At 50.5% G+C, this 12734-nt stretch overlaps 1 protein-coding gene across 1 annotated transcript in view; it reads right to left on the reverse strand.

The window, feature by feature from the left end:
- Positions 1–5858: 5858 nt before the first annotated feature.
- Positions 5859–12734, reverse strand: part of LOC107121918 (cytochrome b561) — a 12863-nt gene continuing 5987 nt past the window's right edge. Inside the window, exons 4-5 of the mRNA XM_015424929.1 lie at positions 9857–10014; positions 5859–7226 (exon numbers count right to left, since the gene is read on the reverse strand). Coding sequence (XP_015280415.1) covers positions 7031–7226; positions 9857–10014 — 354 coding nt within the window. The 3' untranslated portion in view covers positions 5859–7030. The remainder of the gene's footprint in view (positions 7227–9856; positions 10015–12734) is intronic.

The following is a 12734-nucleotide window of genomic DNA, read 5'->3' on the forward strand; positions in this document are numbered from 1 at the left end:
GGGGTTTTCCTTTGCTTTCTGTGTGGGAATGAGGTAGTTCAAGACGTTCACCAAGCCCTTTGCTACGCACACCTGACCTCAGATGAAGCCAGCACAGTCAATATTTTCAGCAGTCGATTGGTAGGTAACTTTTGGTAGATGGGTGTGAAGTTAACTCAGAAGGACACCGTATACATTCAAGGGAGGTAACCAGCTCTTTGAAGAAAACCTTCCTCTCTAGATCTAATTGATTTGAACAAGTGTTTTAAAAATACCACCTTTCCCTCTAGATTCACATCCCGTATTTTTTGCCTGGAAATTGCACTCTTCAGTCAGCCCAGCCCTGCCCATATTGTCTCCACGTGTCCAAAGAGCTTGACAACCTGCACAGAATGGGGCTTTTTAATTTTATTTTTAATACTAACGAGGAGCTATGCATAAAAACCCATCCTGCTTTATCTGGTGTGATAGGATTGTAGCTGGGAGTATTGTGGATTTTCAACACCTTTGCCCTGTTGGTACAGACCACTGGGGGGGGTCAGTGTTGCTTTGAAAGGCACGTTCCAAACAGTTCCGTATTGATTTGACCATTCCGAGAGGAATCAAAGTTCTTTCCACTCCGGGCAGGCCCCTCAGGCTTCCTGCCCCTTTCCCAGTGGGCTTGTCTCCACAATCGCACACCTCCTGTGATTCACACACTCCAGATAGTCCCACATCAACAAAAACTTGTTAAAGGAAAAAAACCGAGGTGTCTCCATGTTCTGAAGCCTCGTGGGGCAGTGGAGGTTTGGGACGCCGTTTGGACGGGTGCTTCCATTGCAGCAGCTGATGGCCTCCCAGTCTTCCTTCCCTGCCGGCCCTCTTGGAGTGCACGGAGCACCCAGCTCCCCCTCCTCTGGTCTGGGTCATATCCCTCAATGGTTCCCAGCCTTTCGCAATCCAGGGACACTCCGTTTTTTCCATGCTTCTCTGGCACTCATTATGCACCCAACAGCCCCCTTTCGCAAGAGGTGGCCAGCCACTCACGCCCTGTGGAGATCGCCGTCCTCTGGTGTCCTCAAGGCAGGACGGTGAGAATCAAGTCCGCTACCCTTAAAAAGCAAGTTTCGGCAGAGTGTCCTTATTGGGTGCAAGTTACGGGCTCAGAGGGTCACCACTCAAAGCCCCCCCCCCGCCACCCACTCGGGACAGTCTTGCCGCTTGATTGGAAGGGACTCTGCACAGGAGAGAGCAAGAAAGATCCCTTATCGGTGAATCGCTTCTAGGCAGAGGCCAGCCGCTCCACAGGGGTGAGAAGGGGGTCCGGGAGAGTTTGTAGAGCTGCTTATAGAGCTAGAAAGGGACCGGCGTCACACGCAGCCTGAGTTCCTCGAAAACCGTGGTTTGTCCTTTGCAGATGCGGAGGGTGTGGCAAAATCCTTTGCCCTAGAGAACAGCGGGGGAACGAGTTCCGCTTTATACCAGACGTAGTGGTGGTGATGGCATTAGGATTTGCACCTCCTTGGCGCCACTCAGCCAATTAGAGTGAATGGATTTCCCAGCGAGTGCTCTAAGGGTACCTGGAAGCCAAGTAGCAAGAAAAGGGGAAAGGGCTGTTTTGGTGCGAGAGGCTTGCCAAGGACTGATGCAGGGGAGGGGCTCCTGCTGGAGGCTGGGCAGAGGGTGTCCCCCCACCCACCCCCACCAGTGCAAAGCAGAGCAAAGTCTTTACTGCATGTTGATCTGCCAAAGGACAGAGCAGGCTGTGTGCTTCCTGTGAATGATGCAGGCGTCATTCTCCACACCACATTCCATACCTGGACGTTTTACCGCTAACAGGAAAAGGGCCTGGAGTCCACAGAGAGAGAGAGAGAGAGAGAGAGAGAGAGAGAGAGAGAGAGAGAGAGAGAGAGAGAGAGATATATGTTGCAGAGAAGTGCATAAGAGGGGGGGATATGCAATCCTCACCCCCTCACACATACCATTTTCCTAGGGCTCCCACTGTCGTAGGAAAGAGGAAGAAGATGGATAATTTTTTTTCTTCTTCACAAAGGGCCCTTACAATTTCTGTCTCTTCTAAGCAATCTTTTCTGCCTTTGGGATATTAAACTCCTGTCTGTGTTTCAGCAATTTGTCAGAAGCCATTTTGCTGACGGGAGTTTCTACTGTTGGTCCTTTTTGCCCTGGTGAAAGCCACTTGGCCCAAATTCTTCAGTCCAATTGGAGTATGAAAAAATAACCAAATTATGCATGGGAGACGGGGGAGCAGATGTTGCTACTGCTTCTTCTGTGCCCAGGAACTCCAGTGTTTGCTGCTGCACCTTGGCGGCGGTTGGACAGTCCTAAATCTGCCGCTTTGCTTGGCCTTTTGTTGCCCTCAGGTCCCCTCCAGTGCCAGATCTGTTTGCATTTCACAGTTAGGGAAAGTAACGGTGCTCACATCCAAAGCAAGGCTAGAGTACTGCCAACAGGCACCGTTCCTCCTCTGCCGCAACAAGAGGGTGTGGGGATTCCACAGGGTTCTTGCACTGATGGGCTGGTCAGTTGCCTTCTCTCTCTCTCTCTCTCTCTCTCTCTCTCGCTTTCTGTAAACGGGGTGCACTTCAAGGCTGGGTATTTAAACACTATTAGTTTCTTTGTTAGCCATGCAGATAGAATCGCTTGTCAGTACAGTAGGGGAGTTTTGTTTCTATTTGAAAAACAGAAGCAGTGGCTGACTTCTCAAAGACACAGCACAAGTATTCACTCTTGCACACAAGCATCAAAAGGTGACGTGATATTTTAATATCGAGGGAAACATCCCGAGCAATTCTCTTTTGGGGGCACCTGATGCTTAATTGTGGCTGTTCTGAGTTCCCAGGGAAGGGCTCTGGGCTTAAACGCAGTTGTTGTCTTAGAATTTGGCAGGGGCGGAAAATGGAAATTTGGGTTGTCTTTGATTTTGGCCCTGGTCTTGGATGCTCAGTGCATCCACTTTGGAAGGGCGATAGAACACAGCTATTAATTTTGTTCACATTACTCTCAAATTTAAATTACTCTTCACATGAGTTGTTTATTTTACAAAGGAAAGTGCAGTAGAATAGTGTGGCGCACACACCCGCCAAGGGCTCCCAGGTAAGATTTAAAAAAAAAGACCATGCAGGAAGGAATATTGCACCTGTCCCCACTCCCCAGTGAAGCTCCAGACCTTTATCCCCAAAATCAGATGCACCAAATAAATCAGCTTCTTGAGTCCAGGAGCATATCTGCTTGAATGTATGTTTGTGTTTTACCAAAACCCCCCCCCACACACACACACACAGGGTGTGTCACTCCAGCACCACAGAAAGGCCTTTCTTTGCTTGCTTGAAGCGTCTTCTAGAGCGTGGCTTGACTCCTGTGCTTGCCGAGTTTCTGGTTCTGTGTCTGCTGCCTGATGCCCAGGAACTGGAAATCATCAGGAATCCACCACATCCCAAAAGGGGGTGAAAATCTGTTGTGAATCTGGAATGTTTATCTAGCTCTGCTTGGCTCCAGGAGAAGGAAAGGCCAGCTTCCCACGTGGGTTTTATGCTGGTTGCAAGGAAGTTCCGGGCTGAGAAGGATTTCTGAAGAAGTCTCATTTTAAAACACAGATTTTTTTGCTGGTTTCAAAGAAGCCGAGACTATATGTGCTGTGCAGAGCATTTGGGAAAGAGGTTTGCTTGGGAATACTTAAACCCGTGTGTGTTTTGTAAAAATGTGTTTATTTTTACAAGCATCAGATGATGAGCCACAAAGGATAGCCTGAAATCGATTTAAGTCTTGAGGACCCAGGGCGTGGGAGCGATTGACCCACCACTACCGCTCTAGAGCCACACAGAAAGACACAAAGCAAAACCAAAGTGCCGGCTGCTCTGCGCCTTACGGAATGCAAAGCGCCTCCTTGTGTGCCTGGGAGGGCTTCTGTCCCCCCCCCCCCCGAGTGGTCTCTCGCAAGGTCTTGGATGAGAGGCCTCATCTCTTTGGTCCAGCCCCCACCACCACCCACACCCCCACACACACTGGATGTTCCAGGACCTTCCTTATCAAGAGTTCAGCCACCACAAGGGCTTAGAGGGTGCAAGACCAATCATTTCTCCTGTGCTGTCTGATGCCTTCACTGCATTTGAGGGGGCTGTGGAAAGGGGAGGTGGGGCACTTGGCACACAAGCACAAAGAGGTGGGGAAACCTGAGCTGCTTTTTTTCCTCCTCAGAATTACTTGAATATAGTTGCCGGACTCCCATTCAAATGCTTCTCCCGCCGCACCCGCCCCTCCACTGACAACAGACATCACATTAAGGGCTGAAATTACTTAAGATTTAGGTTGTGGTCGGATCTGGAATGACACGGGAGAAGGCAGGGCTTGTACACTCAGCCAGGTCCCCCCCCCCGGCCATCACGCAGAGCGTCTGCAGCAGTCCTTGGCTTCTTTGCCCCACTTTGGCTCTCCCCTGCAGAAGGCGAGGGCTGCTAGCTTAGGACCGTCCCTGTGTTGTTCTGGCACCTGAGGGCACCAAGTGCAGCATTAGACTCGCATGGGGGTGCCAAGGGGCCGAGAGGCATCCCCGATGGCTACTCCCCCTGCCCAGGTTTGCCAGAGAACAGCAGCAGCCTGGCTCCGATCGGCGCCAGGCCCCATCCCCTCCTTGCAGCAGCGTGCGAGGGACTGGGGTGGGGGATCCGGGTGCAGCCCAGGGAATGGGGCGTGGGACTCGGGTGGCGCCATATCTCCCCCTCCCCTCCCTTCCAGTGGGGCTCCTTGACTGAGCACTGCAGCACCTGCCTCTCTGTTGTATTATAGCCTCTCTCATTTGCCCTCCTTCAAGACTCCTGCTGGGGAAATGAGTTCTTTTTGCTTTTCTATAATTTTGATGTAAAGGACTTTCTCTGTACAGTATAATATTCAATTGCATGTTCCGTTCTCTTCCCGATAATATTGAAACAAAAAACACAGTTTGTGACATTTTGCAGCGGGGCCGTTGCACACACCCCGGCGCTTGGCTGAGGCTCTTGGCCTCCCCTGTATAAGAGGAAAGAAGCTTCCTTCTTTCCCTTCACTGTCCTTGCTTGAGCAGAGTTTTATTGTCTGTACATGTGAGCTGTGAGATAGACGTGGAAAAAAGTTCAAAAAGAATGCATTCTCCCCTCCCTCTCCCACTGTACACAGATTGTAAGCTGTACAATGAACTGTATGTATGAAAAAAAATGTACTTATTTATAAATGGTTAACACTTGGAAATGTTGTACTGACAACTGTGTCCAACACTAATGGCAGTCAGTGGTGTAGAAAAGGCCACAAGGAAGGCTTCTGGCCTCACAGTCCACAAAGCCCACCGACCCTTTGCTAGGCAGACCTCCCTCCCGTTCCTGGGTTCAGCCGCCCCCTGGCCCAAAGCCAAAGGCTCAAGGGCTTAACGGCTCACACGCCCCTCACGCCAGGGCTCGTTTTCTGGGCCGTGGCCTTGCTGGAGCAGGGCAGTCACGTTTTCCACATCTAAAACATGAGGATCACTTGTTGAAGCCACCTCTGGGCTGTGGCGTTCTCTGCAGGCTGCAGTGTAGGAGAGACCCAGAGACGTGCACGAAGGAACAGGGATTTCCCCCTCAGCTGGAGAAGCCACTGAGCCAACATCTTGGCAAATGATCCGGCAGGCAAAGCAGAGATCCAACAAGTAGAAGGGGAAGCAGGAGGGGGGAGAGGTCCGCACAGGCGCCCAGCAGAACTGAAGCCTTCGGCGAAGATAAATTCCTGCCCAGGGCTTGGGACACCTTAAGAAAAACACAACTCGATTGCAAGCCCACATTCAGAGGGGGAAATAACCCCCCCCCCTTTATCAGGACACACAGGGACAGGCTGAGCGTTTTGGGTCACTTCAGCAGCCAACCAGTCAAGAGGAGTCCAGGTCTTGCGCCAACGATTTATTGAAGCTCAATCAACCCAGCAGTACAAGAGATCCCAGCCAGAACCAAATTTACATTCTGATAATATTTAGGTCGGTGGTTTTGTAAACATAACTATGTGGTGCTTTTGAAGAAAAATAACTACTCTCAAGGAATTCCTGGAAAAATAAATATTTTATGTACAATCATAATTAACATTTATATAGCACATTTCTAGTGTTCCGGCACACCTCTCCCGACATAGCACATCTTGTCACTGAGTCTACTAGGCACAGGAAAGAATTCCCTAATATGATTTCAGAACGAAAATTTGTCTCCCCCCTTTTCATCTAAGCCTGGTTTTAACACCCTCTAGGAAGTTTAATAGGGGTGTCCCTCCACCCATGAAGATGAAAGAGGCAAAGCAAATGAGTCTGGTTTCATCTCTGTTGGGAGTGTCGCTCCCAGAGAATAAAATCAATGCATGCAAATTATCAGTCAAATTTCCGTCAAAGAGAGAGATGAAGGCAATTTGAGCCTGGTCGTTGTGACAATATGTGGATCTATTCGGCAAGAAGCTAACATTCCAGAAATTCATTTGACCCAGGCACTGGGGGAGAGACAAAAGGCACCCAGAATTTATTTTTGTAAGGTCCATTCCTCGATCTGGTCCATGGGGTCGCAAAGAGTCGGACTCGACTGTGCGACTGAACAACAAAAAAAACCTCGATAAGCAACATGGCTTCCAATTGCACGGAGCTGGCTACCTTCCCCTCCCTTCCAAAGCCATTTTTGGATCCTATCCCTCCCTCCTCTAGAACTGAGTAGAGAAATCTCTTGCAAGCCAGCCAATGATTAGTTACACTCAGACACACAGGGACTGACAAAGGCAGAACTGGGGGGAGGGCGCCCGCCTCCGGAACCCTCCCCACCCCCTGGGAACATGGCACAGAGTCCAGAGTCACAAAAGCAGCAGTAAAGACAGCTCCAGCCTCCCTTGCGCAGCCTCTGAATTAGATCCCTGCTCCTTACTGAGTGACCAGCTAAGGGCAGGAAAGCGGAAGCTGCGCTGTGCGGCTGTCAAGGAGGGGGCTGCTTATGCCCGAGAAGCACGGACGGCACCACAGTTGGCAACACGGAGGCGCACTCACACAGAGCCACCCACACAGGCCGCGGGGGGGGGGGTGGCCTCAGGGGGAGCCTGCCGGGCTCTCTCCCCCCGTGAGGGTTTTGAAATCCATGGAGAGCGCCTGCTCCTCGGCCAAGGGGGTTCTTCGCCACCCATCCCGGGTCAGGATGTAGGCCAGAGCGGCCCCAAAGGCCACCAGCAAGAGGCCCAAGACATTGGCCAAGACGCCTTCAGGGACGAGCGAACTGTAGCTGTCTCTGCAGAAGGAAAGGAGGCAGCTTAGAACAGCCCCTTCCCACAAAGCAAACAAACAAACCTAATCAAGGAGCATTTTAAAATTCTGTATGCATTTGCCTGTATTGACAACAGTGCCAAGTAAGTTCAGAACTCAAGGAGGAGAGGGCAGCCTCTCAATGTATTAAGAAAATATATATAGCAATGATACCTGTGGGTGGGAAGGTGCTTTTTGGTGGTGGGGGTGGGGTCCTCTTGGTTCACCTACAGCATATTGTCTTGTGTCTCTGGGAAGTCCCCCAAGGGAGAGAGCCCTTGTCCAGAGCCTGGACCTCCCCAAGAGAGGCTGGTGCACATCTCGACCCAGGTGGTGGTGTGGTCCACCCTTGGGGCTCCTCAAGGGAGTGCGGGGACCCATGGGATGAGTAGAGTCCACAGAGACACCTGGCCCCACCTTCACCCCAAGGACGCTGCTCCTGTCCAGCCGGCGAGGGGAGGGTCAGGAGAGGCCGGGGCCTTGCTGCCCTGCGAGAGGGTGGGGTCTCCCTCCTGGGGAGTTTCCCAGGTGCTGCCTTGAGTGGGGGGCTGGACCAGGTGGAGCTCAGACCAGCCCTGGAGGTGGGCGGCTGGGTGGTCTCGGGCAGCTAAGAGCCGGGAGGAGAGCCAAAGAGAGGGTAAAGGAGAGCGACTGAAACGCTTCCCTCAGGCTCACCCTGCCCACACCAAGGCTGCCTTTCCCGGGGTGACTCAGCACTTCCTCACCCCCCCCCCCGGGCGCCAGTGGGTGGTCCCGTGGTGCTGCTTCGTTACCCACAGAAGAGTGCAACTGGGCTTGCCATTTAAAGTGCCAGGACAATCCCCCTACAACAGTGATGGCGAACCTTTTAGAGGCCGAGTGCCCAAACTGCGACCCAAAACCCACGTATTTATCGCAAAGTGCCAACACGGCAATTTAACCTGAATCCTGAGGTTTTACTTTAGAAAAAACAACCCATACATTAACTTAAGATGATCCAAACAAAGTAAGGAAAGCAATCCCAAAGGCTTTCATTGACTTAAAATTATTTGGCAGAGAATTCGACACTTTAATGATGGTCTGGGCCTGGCTGGGGCGATGGCACACGTGCCCACAGAGAGGGCTCTGAGTGCCACCTCTGGCACCCGTGCCATAGGTTCGCCACCATTGCCCTACTATCTGTCTTGAGTCCTCTGGGGAAGAGAGAGGCTCGGGGGAAAGTCCTTACGAATTTTAGTGTGAACCATGGCTGAAGAGCGAATCAATTTTGTTCCCTGTTAGAAATGAAGGGGCCATCAAGGGAGGGGTTTACAGTGAGAGATCCAAGTAAAGATGATGTGGCTGCCTCAGGTGGTCTGGCCGCATGCAAGAAAACCTGGACACACACGACCCAATCAGTTAAACAAGTATAAAGCCAACAGTCGTGATAGTCTGACCCACAATCAAACAGTCATAAGACTTATAAAGAATGCTGTTTATGTATTGCAATCTAAAGCACTACAACATGATACACAACTCAATAGAAAATCCTTGAACCAAGGAACATAATCCCAAGGTACATAATCAACGTCGTCTCCGGATTACATAACAACGTTTCAAATCCAGTAGAAACACAGCAGCATATTTTGAGCTTGAATGTTAATTGAGATCAGCGTCCTATCTGAATTTAATATTCTTAAGACTTGTTGTCTAACATTTATGAAACTGAGAGCTTTGGCACCACTATAGTATCTCCTGAAGAAGATCCGTTTTTTGAAATGTTGTTATGTAATCATAAGAACATAAGAGATGCCAATGTTGGATCAGGACAAAGGCCCATCCAGTCCAACACTCTGTGTCACACAGTGGCCAGAAATACCAGGGGCCATCAGGAGGTCCACCAGTGGGGCCAGGAGATTAGAAGCCCTCCCACTGTTGACCCCCCCCAACCACCAAGATGACAGAGCATCACTTGCCCCAGAGTCCCTATCTATACCTTGTGGCTAATAGCCACAATCCAGAGACGACGTTGATTATGTACCTTGAGATTATGTACCTTGGTTCAAGGATTTTCTATTGAGTTGTGTATCATGTTGTAGTGCTTTAGACTGCAATACATAAACAGATTTCTTTATAAGTCTTATGACTGTTTGATTGTGGGTCAGACTATCACGACTGTTGGCTTTATACTTGTTTAACTGGTCGCATGCAAGGGCAGAGAGGAAGAGGGGCTCCCACATTAAAGGGGCTCTGCACACTGGCCAAGGCAGCCGGCTCTTGCAATGCCCCTCCTGCCTTCGGGGCGCCCTTTGCTCGGGCAGGCACTTGGGCTGCTGGACAATGACGGCACACATCTCGCGCAGCCCTGCCACAAGAAAGAGGCCCGTCAGGGAAAGTGGGGCTTGGGCTGATAATCCAGCCAAGCATGCCTAGCTGGATGAGAGCCACTTCGGAAACCAAATCGTTCCATGGAGAAGGCAAAGAACATACCGGCAAATGGTGCCACTGCTAAACAGATTAAACACGTAACGCCTGCCTTAAGAGAGCCTTCCCTGGCAAGTATTGATACGCCATCACTCTCCATCCAGAATGCTGAACTTGCTGAGAGAGAAACTGAGCGACCCGATTGAGAACACTGGCAGGAAGGGAAGCACTTGCCTTATCTTGAAGAGCAGCAGTTCCAGGATCCCCAGGAGTGCTGTGGCGATAGAGAGGACGAGGAGGAAGACCCCAAAGAACACGTGCTGCGGTTTGTATCTGCTGCGGACCGAGAATGAAACTCCAGGGCAGAGGAAAAAGACCAGTCCAAGCAGCCACTTGGGAGAGGAAGGAAGGAAAAGCTCAGAAGTCACATTCCATGGCGTCCAGAACCAAATTCCCTTACTTCAAGGGAGGGAGTGAACAGAAAGGAGGCCAGGCTACTTAGGAAACTTCGCTGTCCTCAGCCACAGGCCTGGCGGAGCATCTCTGCCTCACAAGCCCCGAGGGACTGAACGAGATCCCGCAGGGCACGGAGGTCATTTGGCAGAGAGGTCCACCAGGTCAGAACCAGGGATGAAACGGTTGAGGGCGGCCAGACATTTTCGGGGCCAGGGACCTCCAGAAGATTTTCCTCAGCTGAGCACAGTGCTCCTTGGGGGGGTATACCAGGAGATGCAGTCCCAAAGGTACGTTGGTCCCAGTCCGTTTAGGGCCGTGACGGTTAATCCCAGATCTACTGCATGGTTTACTGCAAGCATGTCTTTATGCTGTCTGATTGCTCTGTTTTTCATTGCAATCTGCCTTGAATCTCAGTGAGGAAGGTCAATAAAGACATCAACTGCTGGAAGCTACCAGGGCTGAGACAGAAGGTGCTGGCCCTGAAGAGCCCTCAACATCTGCCTCCATCCTCACCTCCAGGCACCCTACTAACTGGCCTTGCCATGAGCCCAGAAGGAAGCGCCCCCTGTCCTAGTTCGGTGTCATGGTTAAGTGCGCAGAGGACTCTAATCTGGGAGAACCAGGTTTGATTCCCCAACTCCTCCACTTGCACCTGGCTGGATGACCTTGGGCAAGCCCTAGTTCTGATAAGAGCTGTTCTTGAAAAAAGAGCAGTTCCTGTGAAGAGCTCTCTCAGCCCCGCCTACCTCACAGGGTGTCTGTTGTGGGGAGGGGAAGGGAAAGGCGTTTGTAAGCCGCTCTGAGACTCCTTTGGGTAGTGAAGGGCCATGGGGTATGAATCCCATCTCTTCTTCTTCTAGACAGCCTCATGAAGGTCTTGTTCAAGAGTCAGTGGACAAAGAGGCAGCACAGCCTCAGTTGTGGCCAAGGATCAGCTGGGGCCGACCTACCCACAGCAAGGCTGGAGCTCCATTTCCCCACCCCCTCCTCCCCACCATTTCTTTCTCCTTTCAAGAACTGGGAAATGACTCCAGAAGTCATGGCTAGAGATGGGCAAACCCTGAAAAAGCCAGGACAGAAAGCCTCCAGGAGTCTTACTCCGAGAACCTCAAAAGAGCCTCTGTGAGTTTCTCCCTAGCATCTCTACTCTCACCAAGGCGTGACCTGCAGAAAACAGGGGCAGGCCGAAGAGCTGCATTGGCCTGGGAATGTTTCAGGGTTCTGAGAGTCCTGTGGGGCAACCAGGGCCCACCAGAGCTGTCGCTCCCTGGCAGCTATAGGACGCACGGACACAAACTGCATGCCCAGAAGCACCCGATGCCTCCAGGAAACCCTCAGCGGAGAACACTGAAGGACTAAATGTGATGCGGAAGATGGAGCTGGGTTTGGGCCCTGCGGGCACTGACGTGGCAGCACTGCTGTTGCGGCCAGCTAGACCTGGACCTGGCTAGAACTCCAGAAGGCTTCATCATGTCCAGATTTTTAGTTGGGACGGACATAAATGGCAGTGGGTACCCTTCAAATACAAGACAGAGAAAATTAGAGATGTGAAGGCCCGGGAAAAAACCGGAAAAATTCGGGGGGGAAACGGTTTTTTTCCTGAAGCCTTTTTTGTTTTTTTCCAAAAAATTGGAAAAATTGAAAAAAGAAAAGAAAAAATTGATTACGGAACGTTTTATTTTAACATGATGAATAAAATATTTGAACACCAGGTGTTCAAATATTTTCCAAATCATTTCTAATATATATATATATATGGTAGCAGATTGATGTAATTTCTGTGCACTGGGGACAAGCAAGTCCTAGGTTACAAACTGAACTCTCCAATGCAAGAACAAGATGCATTTCTTCCTTTAGGAGGTGCGATTGTCAGAAGAAAATCAAAAAGTTTCAGTTTTGTTTTTGCATGTGGGTGGGTATTCTGTTTGTAATAATTGTTTGGATACACTATATTTTCAATATGCCACTTGTGATAATTTCACGCCAAGTGAAAATGTCCATAGTCATATTTTATGTTCCTAAAGTAACAGAATGACGTTCAATCTGGAAAAGAAAAAAGAAGTGCTAATGTAGCATTTTTTTCAAATTTTCCAAAAAAAATTTCCGAGCTTCAAAATTTCCGGAAATTTTACATCTCTAGAGAAAATGGAAACTCCTAAACATTGTCAGTATCTTTCTTCCAGAGCTTCACTTATCCCTGTGTTGTCCATCAAGGCCCATCTCGTCTACTCAAGACAGGCAACAACTTTCCAGGGTCTCAGGTGGAGCTCTTTCGCATCATCTGTTATCTAACCCTTTTGACTGGGGAAAGCTGGGGATGGAACGTGGCCCCTTCTGCACACCAAGCAGATGCTCTGCCACCAAGCAAAGGCTCCTCCCCTTAAGATGGCCTGAAAGAAGGCCTAGGAGCTGCCCACTCCTTGGCCCTGCAGCTCACCTGTAGCAAGTAGAAGCTAAAAGCAGCAATTCCACACCAGCTATGCAGGCTGTACATATTCGGAAAGCTTTTCTTCTTATGGTATTCAAAGACAGCGATCAGACCTGGAAAAAACAGGCAGGCACCACCCATCATTCCCTCACGCGCACACACCACCTCCCAAGACGGGGCAAGTGCCCTCAGCACCCATGGAAAGGGGGCCGGCAGGACCTAGGAGAG

The sequence above is a fragment of the Gekko japonicus genome, unplaced genomic scaffold (assembly GCF_001447785.1).
Source record: "Gekko japonicus isolate JY-2015 unplaced genomic scaffold, Gekko_japonicus_V1.1 scaffold1630, whole genome shotgun sequence".
Classification (NCBI taxonomy): domain Eukaryota; kingdom Metazoa; phylum Chordata; class Lepidosauria; order Squamata; family Gekkonidae; genus Gekko; species Gekko japonicus.